The 23510-nt window shown below is 33.2% G+C and overlaps 1 protein-coding gene across 1 annotated transcript in view; it reads left to right on the top strand.

The window, feature by feature from the left end:
* COL21A1 (collagen type XXI alpha 1 chain) overlaps positions 1 to 23510 on the top strand; it is a 245391-nt gene that overhangs the window by 74455 nt on the left and 147426 nt on the right. Inside the window, exons 2-3 of the mRNA XM_051997183.1 lie at positions 7626 to 7748; positions 12447 to 12998. Of these exons, the coding sequence (XP_051853143.1) occupies positions 7661 to 7748; positions 12447 to 12998 (640 nt within the window). The 5' untranslated portion in view covers positions 7626 to 7660. The remainder of the gene's footprint in view (positions 1 to 7625; positions 7749 to 12446; positions 12999 to 23510) is intronic.

Genomic DNA, 23510 nt, shown 5'->3' with positions numbered 1-23510 from the left:
GTTTAATACATCTCTTCAGTTTAATAGTTTCATTTCTCCTGACCTACACTGTATTATTTCTTTCTCAAGAAGAAAGGCATTGATTAGCTGTCACATACCACTTTGTACCCCATACACAAAAACATATAAGTACTTCAATACACATATCCTCATTGAGCACCTTCTGCTTAAGGATGTAGTGTTTTTTAAGAGAGACTTTACTGCATGTATCCTATTTTTAGCTTTTGCTGTCTAAAAATTCCCAGCCAACTACGTGAACCAAATTTTGAAACAGCACTTCAAAAAGATAGTCATGTTCAGAAAAGCTTTCATTTTCTATTCTCTGGCTTACCACCCTAACCTTCCAGAAAAAAATAAATAAGGAAGAGTAATTCACATTTATTTGTCATATTATAGCTAACAAAGAAATTTTTCACAAATACCCTTCTAAATACTGCAACAATTATCACAAAACTCACTGCCAACTTGTTGATTTTTATCTAAGATATAATCATTCTTTTCTGTACCCAGCTTTCTAACTCTAGAGCTGCCCATGACTTTATTCTCTTTGCAACTCTTATATATGCTTAGTAGGTAAATTATGCTGATTTACTTCCACAAACTCCTTTAAATCTATTTTCTTCTTTCTAATCACATGACAGTTCAGTAATCCAGATCATAATTATCCTGTCTTTCTTGACTTGTGGAAGGAACCACCTAATAATTCTTCCTGCACCCAATCTTTGTCTTCCCCAAATCCATCTTCTACACAGCAGCCAGGTGATATTGCTAAACTTCAGGTAACACTATGTCACTTATATTTTCAAGAAGTTTCAGTGTATTGTCTAGGAAGAATAAAGTAGAAAATTCTCCATTTGGCATTTAAATTACTTCATAATCTGGTTATCATTCTAGAATTCTAGAATGATTTCATATTTCTTTTCTTTATGTTCTGGTCTAACTGCTGTATATATAATTCCCCTTTTATAACATTTTGTTTCCTACCTCTTTAAATTTGCATAGTGTGTCTTTCATGCCAGTGATATTTTTCCTTATATTTTCTTTTTGAAATTCCTAATTTCCTACAAAGTACTACTCAGGTTCCTTGGAAATTAATTTTTATTTACACTGTGCATATGTATGTGTGTTATATGTGTATACATATTATCTATAATCTCTAATATGTACACATATCTATCTATCTGTCTGTCTCTCCATCTATCTATCTGTTTACACTTCAAATAGTGAGTAACTGACTGACAAATGGAATGGCAAAGGAAAAGATAAAGATGTCAATATTTCAAAAATAGAAAGTTGTATGTATAAGGATATATTGAATTAAAGGAATAATTTTTGGGGGAGAGAGGGGAAGAAAATTTCCTTAATTTAGGCATGCAGAATATGAAGTGCTGGTGGCTTGCCTGAATAGATATTTATTTGTACTTCATGAGAAGTTGACATGATTGAAAAAGTGGATGTGGGATTATCCTCATAGTTGAAGCCACAGGAATAATTATAACTAGCTATGGACAGAATATAGAGAGAGGGAAGGAGAGAACACAATCTAGGAAAAACAGTTTGGGAAATAAATAAATAAAATAAAAATAAAATTTAAAAATAAATAATGAAAACTTTCTGCATTGAGAAGAATATGAAGAACTATTTAAGAAGACAGTAAAGAAGGGGTTGAAGAAATGGAAGAGAATCATGAGAATATTGTATTTCACACAACACACCTCTCAGATTGGCTAAGATAAAAGGAAAAGATAATGATAAATGTTGGAGGGGATGTGGGAATGTGGGAAAATCGGGACATTAATACGTTGTTGGTGGAGTTGTGGACTGTTCCAACCATTCTGGAGAGCAATATGGAACTATGCACAAAAGACTATCAAACTGTGCAGCAGTTGATTTTTTGATCAGCATAAAAAAAGAGAAAGGGACCCACATGTGCAAAAATGTTTGTAGCAGTCCTTTTTGTAGTGGCAAGGAATTGTAAACTGAGTGGATGCCCTTTACTTGGAGAGTGGCTGAATAAGTTATGGTATATGGATGTTATGGAATATTGTTGTTCTGTAAGAAATGATGAGTAGATGATTTCAGAGAAGCCTGGAAACACTTATATGAACTGATACTGAGTGAAATGAATAGAAACAGGAGAACATTGTACATAGCAATGGCAAGATTATACAATGATCAATTTTGATGCATGTGGTTCTTTTCAATAGGAAGGTGATTTAAGGCAGTTCCAATGGTTTTGTGATGAGGAGAGCCATCTGCACCAGAGAGATGACTATGGGGACTAAGTGTTGATTACAACATAATATTTTCTTTTCTTTTTTTAAAATAACTTTTTATTGACAGAACCCATGCCAGGGTAATTTTTTACAACATTATCCCTTGCACTCACTTCTGTTCCGATTTTTCCCCTCCCTCCCTCCAACCCCTCCCCCAGATGGCAAGCAGGCCTATACATGTTAAATAGGTTACAGTATATTCTAGATACAATATATGTGTGCAGAACTGAACAGTTCTCTTGTTGCACAGGGAGAATTGGATTCAGAAGGTATAAATAACCCGGGAAGAAAAACAAAAATGCAAGCAGTTTATATTCATTTCCCAGACAACATAATATTTTCACTTTTTGTTGTGTTTTCTTGCATTTTGTTTTCTGATTCTTTTTATTTGATTTTTTGTGCATCATAATTGTGGAAATATGCCTAGAAGATTTGTACATTTAACATATATTGGATTACTTGCCATCTAGGGGAGAGGGTGAGAGGGAAAGGAGAGAGAAAAATATTTTGAACATAAGGTTTTACAAAGGGTGAATGCTGAAAACTATCTATGCATATATTTTGAAAATTAAAAAAGCTTTAATTTATAGAGAGAATATTTTATCTCAGAAGAAAAGGTACTAGAAGGAATAGTAACATCATTTATTTCTGAAAGATCCAATTTTCTCTCCTTTGAGATAATAAGGAAAGAGAGAAGATTATATGATGGCACTAACCTAATCTCAGCTAAAAATGCAGAAATTTATGGCATTTACTCTAAGTACAGAGGATGTGGTGGGAGTTTGAGCTGAAAAAGAATGTGGAATCAGACACTATCAGGAAGGAGATAAGATTAAGCAAGAAGTGAGAAGAATGCTTATTTGGAAGCTATGAGGGCTCACATGAAGTTTTCATCTTAAATTTGTAGTGGGTAAATCAGCTTCATTTCATAACTTTCTCTAGCAATGCTCAGCAGACCAGGAATCAAAGTGAAAACCTTATGATGATAATGTTCACACTGGCTTCAGGTAAGGAATGTGAGAAAATTTTGAGTTTGAAAGATTGTCAAATGGTGCCTATTAATGATGGTTAAATAGTAGAAAATGGGTTCGAAGTGAAGTAAAGCCCAATTGAGGATGAACCTTGATGTCAGTATCATTTAATATGAATGAATGAAAGGGAGGAATCTGGAAGGTTAGGAAGTTATTAGAGAATGTAATTTTAAAGTTCAAATTCTTGGAATTAGTATAATTATATGACACAGTCACATCTAATATGTAGTGGTATTGATACATGGCATGTTACAAAGTTGATTGAGTGCGTCAGATCATCTCATCCAAGCTCTCCTTGAATAGATGAGATGAAGCTTAGAGAAGTGTAATGGTGTGCTTAATATCACAGCTTGTTATTGTTTGTCCTTCATTCTCAAAGAGGACCAGGACATAAGATAGATGATACCATGACCTGCAAATGAAGTGGATTAAGTGAGGGAGGGTTGTGCAAGATCAACTGCTTCACTTTTCCCTCCAGTGCGATTTGGGTCCAATGGCAAGATATGATCAAGATGACTGGAGATAGCCGCCGGTGCACTGGGAGACCTTGGCCTTTTTAAGCTAAGGTCTTCAACAGTTCCCATTTTGACTGGACCTGCACCCACAGATAGTTAGACAGCAGCAAAGCCAGAGCAAGAAATATACATATATATATACATTTATAAATTTCTATAAATATACGTATATATATGCACATATATGTATTATGTATTCAAGAACTGTTACGATAAATATTACTGAGGCTTTTACTCTTTTCTCATGTTCAAACAAATAATTTTTCTTTGTATTGTTTGTTTAAGTGATATAACCAATGAAAGTACTTATGTATTTTTATGTTATAGACAGTTGGACAGCATATTGGATAGAGCCCAGAATCTGGAGGAAGGAAAACCAGAATAATAGATCCAAGAAGATTAAGTTAGGGTCATGTAGGTAGTAAGATTTGAGACAGATCATTCCCCAAGTCCAAAATCCTATCTAATAAACCATATTGCTTTATATATCATTTGGAAGAAGTAGGAATAACAATTGCAGCACTGGGTCATGAAAAAAGTAAGAATACTTCATTTGACTGAGTATTTAATTAGATAGTTGTTCAGGGAAATTGGCTTTAAACTCAATTGGGATTCTTTTTTAATTGTAATAAGTTTATTTTTAATACATATTGCTTTATGAATCATCTTGGGAGAGAAAAATCTGAGCAAAAGGGAAAATCAATGGGAGTGATAAAAAAATAAATGAATACAGCATGAATAGCATTCATTTTCCTTAGTTCTGGATGCAGATGACATTTCTGTCTATTGGGACTGCTTTGGATTGCTAAACCACTGAGAAGAATCAAGCCTTTCACAGTTGATCATCACACATTCTTGCTGTCATTGTGTACAATGTATTTCTGATTCTGCTCAGCACTGGTTCAAGTAAATCTTTCCAGGCCTTTTTATCATCAAAATTTTCATAATTTTTATACATCAATATTATTCCATTACCTTCATGTACCACAGCTTGTTCAGCCATTCCACAATTGATGAGCAACTACTTCTTTTCCAATTCTTTGCTACCACAAAAAGGAATGGCTAAGTTTTTGCACATATGGGTTCTTTTCCTGCCTGGTTTCCTTGAGATACAGACCCAATAATGGCATGGCTAGGTCAAAGGGTATGCACAGTTTTATAGCTCTTTAGGCATAGTTCTAAAATGCTCTCCAGAATGATCGAATTCTTTAACAACTCCACCAACAATGCATTAGTACCTCAGTTTTCCCACATCGCCTCCAACATTTATTATCTTTTCCTGTCATTTTAGCCAATCTGAGAGGCATGAGATGGTACCTCAGAGTTGTTTTAATTTGTATTTTTCCTAATCAATTGTGATTTAGAGCATTTTTTTTCATATAAATATGAACCAAGAGCTTCTTCTCTTGCAAGTGCTCAGAGCCAGCAGTGCCCTGGCCCTTGCTGTTTCTTCACTCACCAGGTGCTGGTTATGTCTCTCCCAAGACCGTGCCTTTGCAACGCAGCTGGACCTGGCATTCCCAATCTGCTGGAGTTCACTTTGTCTTCATGGACACAAACCCCAACTCAACAAACAGTTTGGGTGATGAAAGTCTGTATGGTTTCTGATGAGAATCCAGCCACATCCAGCTAGCCTGAGGGATCCCCACTTGATGTTTCTAAGGAGTTAGCCCAGAGATGTTTGCACTTCAGACTGATTAATCCCGGGCTGAGGTCTTTCTTTAGATCTTGCCTGGTTGTAGAGGATCCTTGCTCTGTCCCAAGTCTTCTTGGGTTCAATATGTTCATACTGAAGCACAAATTTATCCTACTTGTTCTATTCTCAGAAGAACTTGAAATTTAGCTACCTAATCCTCCATCTTTCCAGAATCCTCCCTGTATATACACATTTTTATAGGCATTATATTTAGGATAAAGAAAAGTTAGAAATTACAATATAAGGATCAGAATAAATGAATCAGATAATGTTGATTATAAATGATTGAAGATCCATAGTTAGGAATGATTGCAGGGATGGGTCAGATTGAAGAATGGCAGGGCAAACTGTAGTGCTTATGTGTAAAAAAAATATTAGTTTTCCTTGAGGAATGGCAAATATGAATAATTCAGAGAAATATAGATAACATAGATCTAGAGATGGAAGGACCTTAGTCATTCAATCCCCTCATTTTACAAATGAGTAAACAGGTCTAGAGGGTGACATTGTAGTGACTTGCACAAGATCACACAGATGATGTGACAAATGGGGAATCTGAACCCATGTCCTCTGTAAACCCCATGTTCTTTATACTGTACTGAAATAAAGAGATTTCCATGAAGTGATACAGGCTGAGATAGACAGGCCTTCACCACCTCCCCCCCCCCCCACCCCGATAAAATCCACCAAAATCAAATCCAACATGTAAAATGATTTCAACAGTGCAAATAAAGTCAACATTAAGAAACAGCAACACCTCTGCTGAATACAATTCTCAATGTTAGTACCTACTGTTAAAGTAGTAGGAAGTTAACAATAAATTTTTGGGGGTGCATTTTGTGTAGATTTTGCTTGGGTAGTTTGTTTTAGTGTCTGTTATGTTAATTACAACATACATTATTTTTTGTTTCTGCACTTTTTGATCCTTACTTACGAATATTTTAAAATAGTAAAATAGATTACTTCGTGCTTTAAATGTTTTAATAATTTAAAGTCTGACTTATATAAGATATCAAAGCAATCTGAGATTTTACACTTACTTTGTGTCCATCATTGTTATAATCACTATAAGGATTTTTTCAAAGAGCATTAGTTGTTTTCCTTGTCTTTAAGAAGCTTTCAAATAAAATGAGATCAGTGGTATAGAGGTGAAAGGGGTGATAGATTTCATCATTTACTTTTGTGAATAAAAAAATCATGGTTTAACTCATATAAAGGTAAAACAAATAACAGAGTAACAGTGTTAACACTGTTAGCACACTTAATCCACTTTTAATCCTCCTCCTCCCAAATTCTGCATAAGAATCCAAAGCATAGAATTATTTCCATAGACAAAAAGAGCACATTAATTAGAAATAGAAGCATGACAGAACAGTTAATTTAAGTATTATTTGCAGTCAAAAATGTGATCCTTTCTATCCCCCTCAAAGAAGATAGTTCTTAAGGAAGACTTCTTGGACATGTGTCAATCTTCCATTCTACCCAACTTTATAGGTCTTATTGAGTCTGTTTTTTTCAGGTAGTTTGATTTTTCTTTTTTGTTTATTTGTTTAATTTTAGAAATTCTCCAGACAGAAGTCATCATCAAAAATATGTACAAATATATTCTAAATAAAAATTCAATTTAATATGTGGATGTTTTTAGGGATGGGTCAGGTTTACTCTTTTCAATTTGTATGAAAAAGTGAAAGTTAGCAAACAGTGAAAGCTAACTAATAGCAATGAAAGTGTTCACCTGGCTACTTTGTGATTAGGAAGAAAGAACTGATCATTACAAGGAAATACTGGACTTTGTGATGGTTGGTTTACTTATTTTGATTTCTTATTCTGGATGAATAATTTCAACTGGAATTTTGATAAACCTCTCCCACGTTGATGTGAACTGCCATCTCTTTTGAAATTTATGCTCTTAGAAGTTGACTGGAACCTTAGTTCCAGTCAAGTTAAGTTGTTGACTTGAAGTTAAATGATTGCTCCATGATCACATGGCCAGTTTGTGTCAGAAGCAAAACTGAACTCTCCTCTTCTTGACAAGAATCCACTATATCATAAGGTTTCTTAGCTATTCTTATGGAACTAAATTTTTTTACATTTGATTTTTCCCTAGGTAAAGAAGACTTTATTCAGGACTAAATCGCTTATATGGCTCACCACACAAAATATCTTCAAGTAATTCTAATTTTTTTGCTTCAGGATTTTGTATCAGCTGAAGATGGTGAAATAAGATCAAGTAAGAATGATGATTGCACAATTTATTTTTACTACAATTTGAAATAAAAAATTCCCAGAAACCCAAACTGAAGGATTTCTGACACAGTCTTAAGGGAGTTAATCCATATTATATCTGTTTCCACATTGCAAGATCTGAAATATATGCATTATTCCATTGTATTTCATGTCTATGAGATGACTCTCAGAAGTAACCTTGAGATGGAGCCCATAAAATTCACTCATCCTTAAGTCCTAAGTTAAATGTAGCAAGAACTGCTTCAGAAATATAGGGCTGTAAGTAATGATGTCTGTTAATGATCTCCTGGGAAATCTAGTTGCAACCATGTTTTTAAATCATGGTTTAAAAAGTAACACTCTTTCAAATCTCAGCACCACTACTCTGAGTTTTGGCTTTTTAGACTTTGAAAAATAACCATTTGTCCCTATGGGGAAAAATTTTAATGTTTATATATCAAACTGATAAAATCATACCATTGGCAAACTTGACATATATATGCTGAAATTTTAGAAGTCTTCTAGACTTTATAGGCTTGCTCAGAATTTGGGAATAGTGATGATAGTAAATATTTTTTGCACCCATATTATTGGCTAACCATGTAGAAATGAAATATATACTTTGTGGCTGTGGGTGGGAAACAGGCAACAATATTGGAGACTGCCAACTATATTTCATCACTCTGGAGGGAAAAACATCAACAACCACAAAGTGAGATGATGTGTGAACAAGGGGTAGGTTTACACATTAGGATTTTTCACAATATTTGGAAAATATAAACATTGAATAGCACTCTTATTGTACTTCCCATAAGCAAAATATTACCTTTAATTTTTGTCTTATTTCCAGAAATAATAGTGGCATTTTGTTGTGTGAGGTGTGTGCAGGCTCAGTAGCAACAATCACTATAGAACTTTCTCATGGAATAATTCTATTTGTGATGTCCTCACCACTAGAATGTTCCCAGAATTGGTTTGAAAGATAGTATATCAGGTGGATGCAGTATTACAATCTGCAGTGCATTTTGTTGCTACATTTAGGCATTGTTAGTAGATTATATATACATATTTACATATATATATATATACATATATATAGTAGAATTAAAGGCAAATTTTTTTGGGGAAAAAGCTTTAATAGTAATTGGGTATTTTGAATTTTTCAAATGTAATATGTTGATCTAGTAAAGGTACATTGTATAATGGTGAATAATTTATTTTTATTTTTTATTGTTTATTATTAAAGCTTTTTATTTACGAAGCATTTGCATGGGTAATTTTTCTAACATTGACCTTTCCATAACCTTTTGTTCCAAATTTTCCCTTCCTTTTCCTTACCCACTGCCCTAGCTGGCAGGTAGTTCAATACATGTTAAAAATGTTGAAATACATGTTAGAGCCAATAAATGTATACATATTTATACAGTTATCTTGTTGCACAAGAAAAATCAGAACAAGAAGGAAGAAAAAGAAAAACTGAGAAAAAAAAAAACAAAATGTAAGCAAATAACAACAGAGAGAATGAGAATGCTATGTTGTGTTCCATACTGTTCCCATGGTTCTCTCTCTGGATGTAGATAGCTTTCTTCATTACTGCACAAGTGGAACTGGTTTGAATCATCCCAATGTTGAAGAGAGCCACATCCATCAGAATTGATCGTTATATAGTCTTGTTGCCATGTATAGTTATCTCCTGGTTCTGCTCATTTCACTTAGCATCAGTTCATGGAAATCTCTCCAAACCTTTCTGAAATCATCCTGCTGGTCATTTCTTATAGAACAATAATATTTGATAGCATTCATATACCATAATTTATTTAGCCATTTTCCAATTGATGGGCATCCACTCAGTTTCAGTACAAAGAGTGTTGCCACAAACATTTTGGCACATACAGGTCCCTTTCCCTTCTTTAGTATCTCTTTGGGATATAAGCCCAGTAGAAACACTGTTGGATCAAAGGGTATTCACAGTTTGATAACTTTTTGAGCATAGTTCCAAACTGCTCTCCAGAATGGTTGGATCCATTCACAGTTCCACCAACAATGTATCATGTTTCAGTTTTCCCATATCCCCTCCATCATTCGTCATTATCTTTTCCTGTCATCTTAGCCAATTTGAGACATGTGTAGTGGTATCTCAGAGTTGTCTTAATTTGCATTTCTCTGATTAATAGTGATTTATATTATTTGACCATATAATGGTGAATGTTATACTTAACAGAAACAATATCATATCAGAAAATAGACTTTTGGATAATATGACTGGTTCAATTTAATTCAACCAAAATTTGTGTGCAGAAAAATGTACTGATGGAAACTCAAAGATAATTTTTAAAATGTCCCCTTGCCTTAAGGAGATTACAGTCCAGTGGAGAAGATAAGAAATGTACACATATAACAGTGATACAAATCAGACTATTTTGAGTGTCATGATTTTCAAAAAAATGAAGAAATCACTTCTGACCTCTAATTACTAGGGCAATTGAAGAAGTTTTATAGAGTAGGAATGCAATGAGTAACAAGTACTACATTTCAGATATGATTAGTGGTATAAACAAAAACATAAAGATGAGTAAATGTGAGATATGCTTATGAAAAAGGTGATTAGACTAGGCTCTATGTAGTGTAGAGCATAAGAAAAAAGAGTAATAGAGGGGAAGGAAAGAGCCAAATTGGCAGCTGGGAGTTAAATTTTGGATATGAATGGATATGAATGACAGACTAAATAATTTAAATAGTATTCTGTAGACTATAGGAAGGTTTAAATATCATTTTGTAGTCTATGGGACTAAAAGTTTCTGAGCACTGGAATGACATGATCAGATCTGTGGAAGTAAGGAAGATTAATCTGTGAGTATAATGAATGGTGGATAAGAATTGGGAAGATACTAGAGGAGGATAAGAAGATCACAGATTGTAAACTGGAAGGGATGTTTGATGTCACAGAATCCAAATCCTTGATTTTCAAAAATGGAGAGGATCTGAGAGGTTAAATGCAAAGACTTAAAGTTACAGAGGGAGGAAATAGTAAAGGTGCACTGCAAATCCCTATCCTTAAAAGCCAATACTCTTTTTTTTTTACCACATCATATGAGAAAACAGTTAGGGTGTGCTATTGGAGTAAAGTTAAGGCAGTCTAGTAAAGGTCTAAAGTTACTGAGGATTTTTGAGAATAAGTCAACCAAGTACCAATGCACATTGATTCTACTTTTAGCAGAATGCCGTGTCACTTGCCAAGATCAAACTAAAAATCCTTCACATTACCAGGCACATATATAGCTAGTATAGAAGGTGGATGTTGTCATTGTAAGAACAAAATTGATGGTGATGGTATTGTAAGGCTAATAACAAAAGAACAAAAGGTTCAGAGGAAGAAGACAAGTGTGCTGGATAGATCCTCTATGGAAGAACTTGGGACAAAAATAAAAAAGAATAGATACATATGAATGGATTAGAGTATGTACCAGTAGAAGGAGCAAACATGCCACTGAGAATAAGGATAAAGTAATAATAAAAAGAATATCCTACATTTATATATTATGGGATTTGCAACATATTTATATTATTTCATTTGGAATTTACAATAATCCTCTGAACTGAATATTATGGCTATCATAATCTTTATTTTATTAAGGATTAGAGTGATTTGTCCAAGTTGACATAGTCAATGAGTGTAGGGGCTAGGATTTAGTCCATGACAATCTGGCTCTCAATCCCATAAACTGCCTAAAAGCGTGGCAGAGGAAGGTTGGATACACAATGGATAAAGTGCTGAGAAGACTTGATGTCATATGAAGCTTCAGACACTAGCTGTATGACCCTGGGCAAGTCAGTGGTCTTGTATTTGCTTCAGTTCTCTCAATCACAAAATAGGGATAATAATAACATCTACCTATTGCTATTGCTGTGATGATTAATTGAAATAATATTTGTATTTAGTATCCTCTCTGGCACAGTATAGGAGTTTAATAAATCCTCCCTCTTTCCCTATCTGTGGGTCTCCCTCCCTTCATCCTCCCCTCCCTTCTTTCCTCTTTCCCTCCCTTTCTTCCTCACTTTCTCCCTCCCTCTCATCCTCCTTTCCTTCCTTCCTCACTTTCTCCCTCCCTCTCATCCTTCTTTCCTTCCTTCCTCACTTTCTCCCTCCCTCTCATCCTCCTTTCATTCCTTCCTCACTTTCTCCCTCCCTCTCATCCTTCCTTCCTTCCTTCCTCACTTTCTCCCTCCCTCTCATCCTCCTTTCCTTCCTTCCTTCCTTCCTTCCTTCCTTCCTTGCTTCCTTCCTTCCTTCCTTTTTTCCTTCCTTCCTTTTTTCTCTTCATTCTTTTGCAATACTGTTCCAGAAAACAATGAAATACTTTCTCCTTTAAAATAGTGTAATCATTCCTTGAGGCAACTATCACACAAGCAATTATTATATAGCAAAACTTTTTTTGGCTTTCTATCAGTTTATTCCCATCTTTTTCAATAACCATCAAGTACCCCTTCACCTCCAAGCAGAATTGTTACAGCACAATTGTTGTATGAATTTTTATAAGTGTTGTTATATATTGTGATGTTTCTAAAATCACCTGATTTTTCTTTTTGTTTTGTTTTTTGGATACTGACATAACATTATACATATGTTTTCTCTCTCTCTCTCTCTCTCTCTCTCTCTCTCTCTCTCTCTCTCTCTCTCTTTCTCTCTCTCTCTCTGTTTTAGGTTGCAGAACAGCTCCAACAGACTTAGTGTTCATCTTAGATGGTTCCTATAGTGTTGGCCCAGAAAACTTTGAAATAGTTAAAAAATGGCTTGTAAATATATCAAATAATTTTGATATAGGACCAAAATTTATTCAAGTTGGTGTGGTTCAGTATAGTGATTATCCTGTACTTGAGATTCCTCTGGGAAGCCACCACTCTGGAGAGAACTTAATGGAAGCAATGGAATCTCTTCATTACTTGGGTGGGAATACAAGGACAGGAAAAGCTATTCAGTTTGCCCTTGACCATCTTTTTGCTAAATCACCAAGATTTCTAACTAAAATAGCAGTTGTTCTTACTGATGGCAAATCCCAAGATGAAGTGAAAGATGCAGCAGAAGCTGCAAGAGACAATCGAATAACTTTGTTTGCCATTGGTGTTGGTTCAGAAACTGAAGATGCTGAACTTAGAGCAATTGCCAATAAACCTTCATCAACCTATGTTTTTTATGTGGAAGATTACATTGCAATTTCCAAAATAAGAGAAGTAATAAAACAAAAACTTTGTGAAGGTAAGTCTTAAGCTTTCTTTGGAAAATATAAAATGTCTGTTTTGACTTGCCTTTAAGCATTGCTTTTGAAGTGAATTTAACCTCAATTCTATCCTTTTGACTGTGATATTTGATGGTTAAAAATATTTTAATGTTTTCCTTTAGGTATATATACAGTTGAGGTGGGTAGTCCATAATTTGCTATCTTGCTTCTAGCTTCTGTCAAATATTTTCATAAACAGCTCATTTCTATCTATACTCCAAAATTTGTGAGGGGAAATCACATTTAACAGTCATAGTATGGGCATACAGTAAAATTTACTATTCCTATAAACTCTAACTGTAATCATACATTATATAAATCACTGCACTTTTGACTTACAATAATTTTTAACATTTCAATCTTAGGTTTTGAATGCCAGTATAATTTCACTGTAAGATGATTTTTGCCTTTCTTACCCTTCATTTTCATAAAATCTGGGTTTTGCTGAAGATCTATATTTGTTTTATTTTAGTCATAAAATTTGTTAATTCATTTCTATTAACAGCAAAAATAATTCCCTGGAAGGAGAGGATTGTTAGAAGGGAAGGCAGATTAGGGGAGGTTATATTTTAAAAAAAACAAAAACAAAAACAAATTCCTCTCCTGCTTTGTTGAAGTTGTCATTTTCAAAATAAATAAATCAACAAAATTTAATAATTCTGCAACAAAATATTTAGAATTGTTCTTCTGCTGCATGAAATTATTTCTTCTTTTCCATCCTTTTGCTTCTCTTCTTTTCCTTTTTTTTCTGTTCCTTTCCCACTATTATCTTTTAATTGTGAATCCATGTTACATAATATTCCATATAATTTTCTCTCAGAATACTCATTCAGTAGAGTTGATATTTTCTATAAATCCTCTTACTATGACCATAACAAAGTAGGGTGATTAAAACATTGTTCTGAGATATCAAAATTTAGAAGTTGTTAATAGCAGCTCATAGACTACTGAGACTATTATTCAATTAGCAACAATAATGAATTAAAACAGCAAGTTTCACCTTTCTCCCTCCCTGACATACATTCCCTTATTTTAGGAGAAAAAGTGACAATTATGCTTCTGCATATGACTGGCAGAAACGCCCAAAAAGTAATATTTGAACAATTTGACAACCATGTAAAAGACTGCTTATCATCAGCGATATATGAATTTACATATATATATATATATACATATATATATATATATATATGTATATATATATATGTACATGAGTCTGTTTTAAGCAGACTCTTTTTTCCTAATACAATCAATTTTTGCTTTAATATAACATAATTTTCAGCATGTATTAATTATAAGGCACTATGTAGATATTAGGGATACAAAAGCAGAAATAAAACTATTCTTTACCTCCATTTATGACTTATACTTTAAGTACTCTGCTTCTTCTTTAACCACTTCAGCCATTTCCTACTCTCAATGCACTCTTCCTGAAACTCTACTGTTTTCAACACTTCATATTCTTTTTTTATTAAACTCCCTTCTGATTTCTGAGGGACTCATTTCCTGTCTTCTGATTACTCATCATTTGCCCCCCGGGTGATATTACAGCCAGTTATTTGTTGGCATGAAACAGGGATGTGTTGGAAAGGAATGATTCCCCCTCTACCTTAGATAATGAACCTTATCTAATGTGTTCTCAGGCATGTGTAGCCACCTAGGACTAATAAAAGAAAACCTGGATAAGTGTGGCAGCAAAGTGTAGAGCCCATTATTCATTAACTTTGTGGGGATTCATGGCTTATCTTTATAGGGATGCAGAAAACTAAGGAGCATATTCCAAAGAACCCTACATGATTGCATGAATGATCTAGGGGAAGAGGGGGAAGAAGGAAGAGGAGAAAAAGAGAGAGAGAGGGAAGGAAGAAGGGACAGAGAGATAATAAAAGAAGGAGGGCAAGATAGAGAGAGAATTAGAGACACAGAGAGCAGAGCAGACAGAGATAGAGATAGACAGAAAGAGAGACACAGAGAGACAGAAAGACAGAGGCAAAGAGAGAAGGAAGGTGGCAGGGAGGAAGGGAGGGAGAGACAATAAGAATATTATATAGAGTACTGGGTTTAGAAGAAATGGGTTCTAATGGTCCTAGGTTTTTAACTACCCAGCTTTGTGACAAGGTCACCTCTTTAAACTTCAGTTTTTTTCATTTGTAAAATGAAGGAATTGATTTATATGATTTTTTTTTATTATTAGATGTTGCTTTTAAAATGATAAACCTAAGCATCTATAAACATGTTTCTCTGTACAAACAATGAGATAAAAGAGGATTACTATAATGATCCTCCATTAGGCACAACTTCTTTAATTTGATATATCTATCTAGATCATAGATATAGGTATCAATGTATTTCTATATATCGATATCTATCTACCATCTATCTATCTATCTGTCTATCTATTTATCTATATACATATATACACACAGGGTATTCCAAAAGGCTTACTGTAATTTTAAAATATTTAAACTTAAACATAAGAGTTCTAACAGGGATCTGTTTTCCTTTTCAGACATTCCTTCTCCCTTCTGTGTATTATGTTTCACTGCTGTTCTTTTCTTTTTTTATTTTATTTGAATCACTATTCTTAACATCTACTACCTTTTTATATCTGCTGAATATGTATATATAGCTTAATGACTAATATATATAGTTACATAAATTCCCAATATATCTTTTTATATTAGACTTTTATCAAAGAAAATTGTTTCCAATTTTTTCCAGTTCTGTTTTCTTCCTAATTCCATCTGTACTGATTCTCCTTTTGTGAAGTCATTTCAATTTTATTATTATGATAATATGTATTCCTTGTTTGTTGTTTTTACATACCCATAATTCTGATAGGTATCTCCTTTCCTTCCCTGATTATTCATTATTTTTATCACAAGCATTTATTATTTATTTGTTGTGAGTAATGAATTGTGCTATGTGCTGGATATGCAGAGAAAAAGAAAATATCCCCACTTCAAAAAACTTACATTGTAATGGAGTAGACATTGGATACACAGATACATGCGCGCGTGCACACACACACACACACACACACACACACACACACACACAGTTTGTGCACATCATAAATTAAGTAGATAATAGTTAATCTTAGAGAGAGATTCACTCATATTTATAGGAACAGGGAAAAGTCTACTATAAAAGTGGCACTTGATCTGAATCTTGAAGGGAGTCAGAGCTTCTAAGAGGTAGAGATAAGGGGGGAAACTTTGATGACTGTGCTAGCACCCAGGACACGCCAGAATCAGCCGGAGTCAGGATAAGCAAAAGTCCTTAGTCTTTATTCTTGGTCTTTAGATGCAGGATCGAATAGGATGGAAGCAGAATCTCCGTGACCACCTTCTCCCTAGTCTGTGGCCAAAGTGACTCTGGCTAGTCTTACTCCACCCCCTAGTTCCTCTTGCAATCTTCTGTATACACCAATCATTGAGCCAGCGTAGGATAGTGGGAAGGGCCATTTTCCAAACATATGCCCATAGAGTATTATCCAGTCAGTAATTAGCCCTAAGTCCTCGAACCGTCCTCAGTGCAACGATTCAAGAGTTTCAACCCTCTACAGGAAACAATTTCAGGCATGATGATGCTGAATCTATTAAGCAGCTTATTTGAATACTTATTATGATAGTCTCATCTAAACTTTTTTTCTGCCAGACTACTTTCCAATTTTCCCAGAAGTTTAGTTTGTGTTCAAAGACTGTGCCATCATGTTTGATTGCTTATGGTTATATGCCTCATTTATCTAACTTATCAACTTTTTTAATTTTTAACTTGTTCAAAATGGTTTTGATGATAACTATTTTATAATATAGTTTGATATTTCATACTGTTATGGATTTTAGTGGTCCTCAAACTTTTGTTCTCAATATCTTTATCCTATTAAAAATGATTGAAAATCTGTCCAAAGAGTTTTTGTTTATGTGGGTTGTAGTTATAGATATTGATCACTTTAAAAATAAAAACCAATTATGAATTTATAGACTCCCTGAAAGGATTTCAGAGATTCCTCAGGATGCTCTGGACTAGACTTTGAGAACCACTGGATTAGATGGTAGTAAGGTTCCTTCTAGTTCCATAGTTTTTCCACATAGCATGAAAGTAAATTTTAATGATATCTATTCCACCCAGCCTCTAGAAATGGGACTTTACAAATGATACTACCAGTGATAGAGAAAGATAAGTTAGAAATATAGCTTTAGGAACCCTGTTGCTGCTTTTCTAAAATGTGTGAGCAATCTCACTAACCCACAGGAAAAATGCCCAAAGTTTTTAATTCAGACTGATCTTTGCACCCCATACCCCAGATTAATATGAACTTTGTAAAATCTTCACACTTTTCTAATTTCTTTCTCATTTTGTATAGTTTCAAAAACTCTATTCTCTTCATCTATAAAATAGTTCTCTTTTTAAAGATGAAACACCTGACATAATAAATTTAAATGATATGCTAAAGATCAAATAAGAAATAGCAGAGGCAGAATTGGAACTAAAACTCACATCTTTTAAATTAACCTAGCCAATTTCCACTAAAATACTGTTTCTATTTCCTTTCAGTTTTCTCAAGATTTCCAATTAACCTTGCGTTCTACCAAAAGAGCTACCAAAGGGCTTCTCCTCCTGTTATCTCTTTAGAAGAAGAAGCATTTCCTATTAATTTTCCTCATCTTCTCTTCCCCTTTATCAAAAATTCCTTGGCCTTATGGCTACTCATACATTTTTGCCAGTTACAAATACTAGTTATTAATGTAGGAAAATACTTTTTAAAAAAAGAGAGAGAGGATTACCCTGTGAATTCCTATTTCATAATATTTGATTAAAAAAAAAAACAACTGATGTGATTTCAAAATTAACCTGTTTATGCTTTCTGATTTTCATTCTGTACATTTCTGTGTATTTAAAGAAAAACATGTTTCAATAGCATCCATTATTATCATCATAGTTGTAATAATTAACATCATAGTTATACATCATAATGTAAAATCATTCTTTAAAATGGTAGAAAGAAAAATCTTATAATGAATAGGCATAATCATGCTAAATGAATCTTCATAGTAAATTTGTGGCTGACTTTTTATGTATTTTGGAAAGGAAGAAGTCATACTGTACTTTTTCATTGGACTTCTTGATCATTATTCTTTCTAGAATGAATTTAAGTTTTTATTAAAATAGATATTTGGAAATTGAGCAAATATCCTCCTTTCAGACTGGAAGTATCTCTACAATGGTTAATTCTCCCTTAACTACATGAAACCCTCTCTCAGTTTATTGCATTTCATTCTGTTTTATTCCTAAACCCCTGAATAACTTCATGGGGTGTTAAGGAGAGATGGGTTGGAAACTGGCATAAAAATTTCTTGTATAGTTAAAACTCCAATAATTTAACCTGCATTTTCTCCATTATACAAGAGAAATTTTGGGTTTACAGTTCTGTGGTTATGAAGTATATCCCTCACATTACACTTTTATTCATTTGAGTAAAAAAGATTTGAATAGAGGAACAGAAAGAGTGTATTTAATTTTCTTGTCCCCTTTAATGGTTGGATGTTTCTCCTTTTCTATATGAAGCTACATCAAGAAAAAGCCAAACAACTTGGGTCTTAAGTCAGGCAATACTCCTGGGAGCAATTGCTGCCAAAAGCTATAATGGGACTTAGATGCAGCTGTATCATCAAGCAGGTGTTGTTCTTCCACAGGGGAAGAAAGGAATAATGGGGTAAAAGCCAGGACATGTCTTTTTTTAAAAAAAAAAAAAAAACATACAATCTGAAGCTTTTATGACTATGTGTGAATAGGGATGGAGATTAGACTTGTGATTTAACTGGTATAAGAAACTTCCACTGAGGGAATTTATTCTACCACTGGTAGAAGTAGATTGGCTCATTCTCTGCAATTTGAAGTTTTACATGAACATGTTCCTAGAACATGGAGAGTTTAAGTAACTTGTCTAAGTCAGTATTTATAGAGGTAGGATTTGGAAACCAAGTATTCTTCTTCCAAGGCCAGCTTTATGTCCCCGATTCTATGCTGGTTTACTTTTTTTTTTTAATTCACGAAAATAATGATAACTGCTATCTAATTACTTTTTCTAGTATCCTTTAACACTTTTACAAAGACAGAATTTGTATGTAAATAAGTTATTTTTATTGTTTGGATTTTTCTTTCTTTTCTTGTGGGAAAAACAAAATAAAACAACTGATTCATTAGGTACTCTGTCATTCAGAAATTTCAATTAATATAATTCTAACATTATATTTAATAGCTATTCAAATTAGAATGAGAAACTGATAGATCAAGAAATTCCTTTTCAATGATCAAAAAAAGATTATATTGGGAACAGTGCAGTTTTCAAGATAGTTCAAATATTCTTAATTTTCATTATCACTATTAGAATATTTGAAATCCAAGTATGGTATATAGACATACTCTCATTACTTAAAAAACTTTTGCTTGCATTTTAATTTGCACTAAATAAAATCCAAATTTAAAAATTTGTCAGAATATTTATTGTTATTATATTACTTTTAGAATTATTTTTCTTGTAAGGTTAGTTTGTAAACATCATCATTTTTACAGGATTGTAGGATTTTTCAATTCATTAAGATCAAAAAAAGGTGCTGATTCTTAATATACCATAAAAGCTCTAATTAACCAGGAAGAAAAACAAAAGACAAAAAAACCCCAAACAATAACAAAACCAATGTGATGGGTAGGCAAATAAAAGGAAAAGGCAATTATTTGAGGGTTGCTTTATTTTTGGTTCTTTCTTATTTCCCTCAAGGTATGGCACTATATTTGGCACAAAATTGGTATTGATTTAATGCTAGTTGCCTAAAGTACAATTTCAAAATTATTCATTTCATTCTGAATGAAATTTTATATTCCAGCCCAGGTAAGGCAAAGTATTTCATAGCTATAAACAAACTGAATTCAAAGTTCAACAATTTATTGTATAGAATAATGAAATTTAGAAATTTATGAATAGTAAAAAGAGGTTCAGATATTGAACAAAGTAACAAAGTATCTAAATAACCAAGTAGGAAAAAAGTGATGGGTGGGTAAGGAAAATGTGGAAAGTAATTATATAATGCCTAAATAATATATTAGTTATTTAAGGAGTACAAAAGTGATTTAAATTTGTCTAGTTGTTCCCATTTTTCATTATAGTGGTACTCTTAAAAGTAACTGTATACTCTTTTATGTGCATAGTACTTTGTATTTCTATAGGAGCTCCATACTTAAAAGAAAGTATCCTATGGAGAAATTGTATGTGTTTTATGTTAATAGCAGGTGGCATTTAAGTATTGCTTTAGGCTTTTTAAAGTACCATACAGACCTGATTTCATTTCATCACTTCAACAATCCTGTGAATTATGTAAGACAGATATTATTATTAGCCCGTTTTTACTGATGAGGAAGTTGGGTGATTGAAAGGTTAAGTTAATTTTTCACAATAACACTACTATTAATTTTTGATAGTGTCATTGAAAATCACTTCTTAACTTTAATTCTTGCCAGTACAGTAATATGCTGTAATATACTGCTTCTTTGCATAAAAGATTTCTCAGTGATAAGAAAAAATAATTATAGGAAGAGTTTCCCATGTATGAGTGGCTTGATTTAAGGACATATATAAAATAAAATATGTGAAAATCCAGAATTATATAAAATAAAACTTTGCAAATGTCTTTTTGTTATAAAAGATACTTTGATTCACACACACATACATACACAATTTGTTGGGGGAGGGAGGGTTATTGGTAGTGAAGAATGAAGAAGCTGGTGATATAAGGAAGACCTAATGTAAGAGATCTAACATAAATCATATTTTGAATGAAGCTGAGGATTTTGCAAGACAGAAATGAGGAGGAAAGAAAGTGTTCCAAGTATAAGGGACTACTTGGGCACAAATAAAGAGCCAGGAGACATAATTTTACATACTGTATATGGAAGAACATATACAAGTTTTGGAAAGTAAAGAGTAGGCAATGGGATAAGGGAGAGGTAATGGGAATGCAGCCAGTCCAGAAAGACAGTACTAGATTATGAAGAGTTTTAAATACCAAACAAAATAGTTTATGTCTTATCCTACATTCCATAATATGAAGCCATTCATTCTTCTTGAGTAGGGAGTTAAATGGATAGATATGTGTTTCAGGAAAATATTTTTCAGGATGGATAATAGAGAAAGGGACTGGAGGTAGGGAAATCAAATAGGAGCCTATTGCAAGTGTCCCTGAAAGAGATGATGAAGACCTGAACTAAAGTAGTTATATATTAAATGAGAGAAGAAAAACGATAAAAGAGCTGTTGTGGAATTAAACTTGACACTTTGGTAGGTGATTGCATATGAAAGACAAGAGAGGAAGAATAGTTAAGAATGACTTCCAAAATGTGAACCTGGGTGAATAGAAGTATGTTAAAAGAAATTGGAAAGTAGGTAGATTTTTCAGGGTAAGATAATGAGTTTGTTTGGGAAATATTGACTTTTAGATGGCTGTAGAATATCTAGGCGAAGATGTCCAGTGAACAGTAAAAGTGATGTGAGGCCAGAATTCAGGAGAAAGATATGGACTTGCTCTGTGAGCCATTCACATTGAGGTGACAATTGGACCCATGGGAGTTAGTGAGATCAACCTGAAAGAGAAAAGAAGAAAATGAAATTTATTTCTACTCATTTGTCTTGAACTAAAAAATAATTTAGCAGAAATTCTTGAGATTCATACATTCCTTGGCATTTATTTTCAAATATGTTTCTGTCTTGGTGACTCTGAGTTGACCTTTTCCTGTGAAGTAACAGATAAATCTATTTGAAAACTTTAATATACAGGCACTCCCAATTTGTTAGTTGGGTACATTCCAAAAAGATATTTTAAGTCAGTTCTGTAAGACTTAGAAGAAAGTTTTTCAGAGAAACAAAATAATATGATAGTTCATTTCCCAGGTCACCTACAAAGAAGTGTGGTACAATGGAAGGCAGCAATGACTGTATAGTCTGAAGATCTGAATTTATAATCCCTCTCTGATGTTTACTTCTCCTATGATCTAAGACAAGTTATTTAACATTTTTGGGCCTCAGTTTCCTGATCTATAAAATCAGGTCACATTAGACTGGATGAACTTTCTACACCTAAATTAATGCTTAAAAAAATTTTTTTTTAAATCAGCCAATATTTATCTTGTCAGTCTCCTATTTCAATTGACAATACAAGGAAAACAAAACCTATTACAAAAATGTAAAGTCAATCAAAACACATTTTCATATGTGCTATTGTCCATAAGAAATTGTTTCATTCTACATTCTGAGTCCTTCATCTCCCTATCAGGAAGTAGGTAATATGTTTCTTTATTAGTCCTTTGGCTATACTGATAAGAATTCATCACAATAGTATTCTATCACATTTATGTACCATAACATGTTTAACCATTTCCCAATTTATGTATACTATCTTAAATTTACATTCTTTGTCATCTTAAAATGTCAAGCATACTTTTACATATTCTTAGAAATTTATTTTGCTTAGGATTAATCCATTCTTTAATCTTTCCTTTGTTTAATTCTCCTCCCCCTTTCCCCCTTTCTTGTCTATTTTTCCCATTGAAAGAAATGGCTTTCTGCATTCAACTCTGTATGTATGTAGATGTGTATGTGTATATGTATGTTTACATCTTCATGTAAGACAATCTTCATGAAATCTGATGTTATGTGTTCATAGAAAACACATGTGTAATTTTATTGATTTGTATGTAAGCACTGTATCCTCATATGTATGTTTACACACACACACACACACACACACACACACACACACACATATATATATATATACTCTCTTTATAAGAGGACAGCCACTCCCCCTACTTCCTCCTCCACATTTCTATAAATATCTACTTGTACAACTTAAATATATGAGATCATTTTTGTTAACCTTCCTTTCTCTTTCCTTTGCTTCCCTATTCTTCTTTCTTTCCATTCTTTTCTTAAGGTCATTGAATCATAACAGAACCACTACCAGGACTTGTCTAAATGGACAATCTTCATGAAATCTGATGTTATGTGTTCATAGAAAACACATGTGTAATTTTATTGATTTGTATGTAAGCAGTGTATCCTCATTTAGATTTTTATCAGGGTTCATTTCTGTTTACCTTTTATACTTCTCTTTATTTTTGTATTTGAACGTCAATATTTTTCTGTAGTTTTAGTCTTTTCATCAGGAATGTTTGGAAGTCCTCTATTTTATTAAAGATCTATTAATTTTCTGCTGGAAAATTAATACTCTGTTTTACTAAATATGTTATTCTTGATTATAAGCCTATATTCTTTGCCTTCTTGATTACTATTTTAAATTCTCTGCTGTTTTATAATGGTGGCTAATAAATCATGCATGATATTCTCTGTGTCTCTCTGTCTGTGAAGTTAGTATTTTAAAACTTATTTCAGAAGGTGATAAAAACAGTTGAGAGATGATAAAGGCCTGATCTAG

The sequence above is a fragment of the Antechinus flavipes genome, chromosome 4, assembly GCF_016432865.1.
Source record: "Antechinus flavipes isolate AdamAnt ecotype Samford, QLD, Australia chromosome 4, AdamAnt_v2, whole genome shotgun sequence".
Lineage (NCBI taxonomy): Eukaryota > Metazoa > Chordata > Mammalia > Dasyuromorphia > Dasyuridae > Antechinus > Antechinus flavipes.
This window is presented reverse-complemented; position numbering and strand designations above follow the sequence as displayed.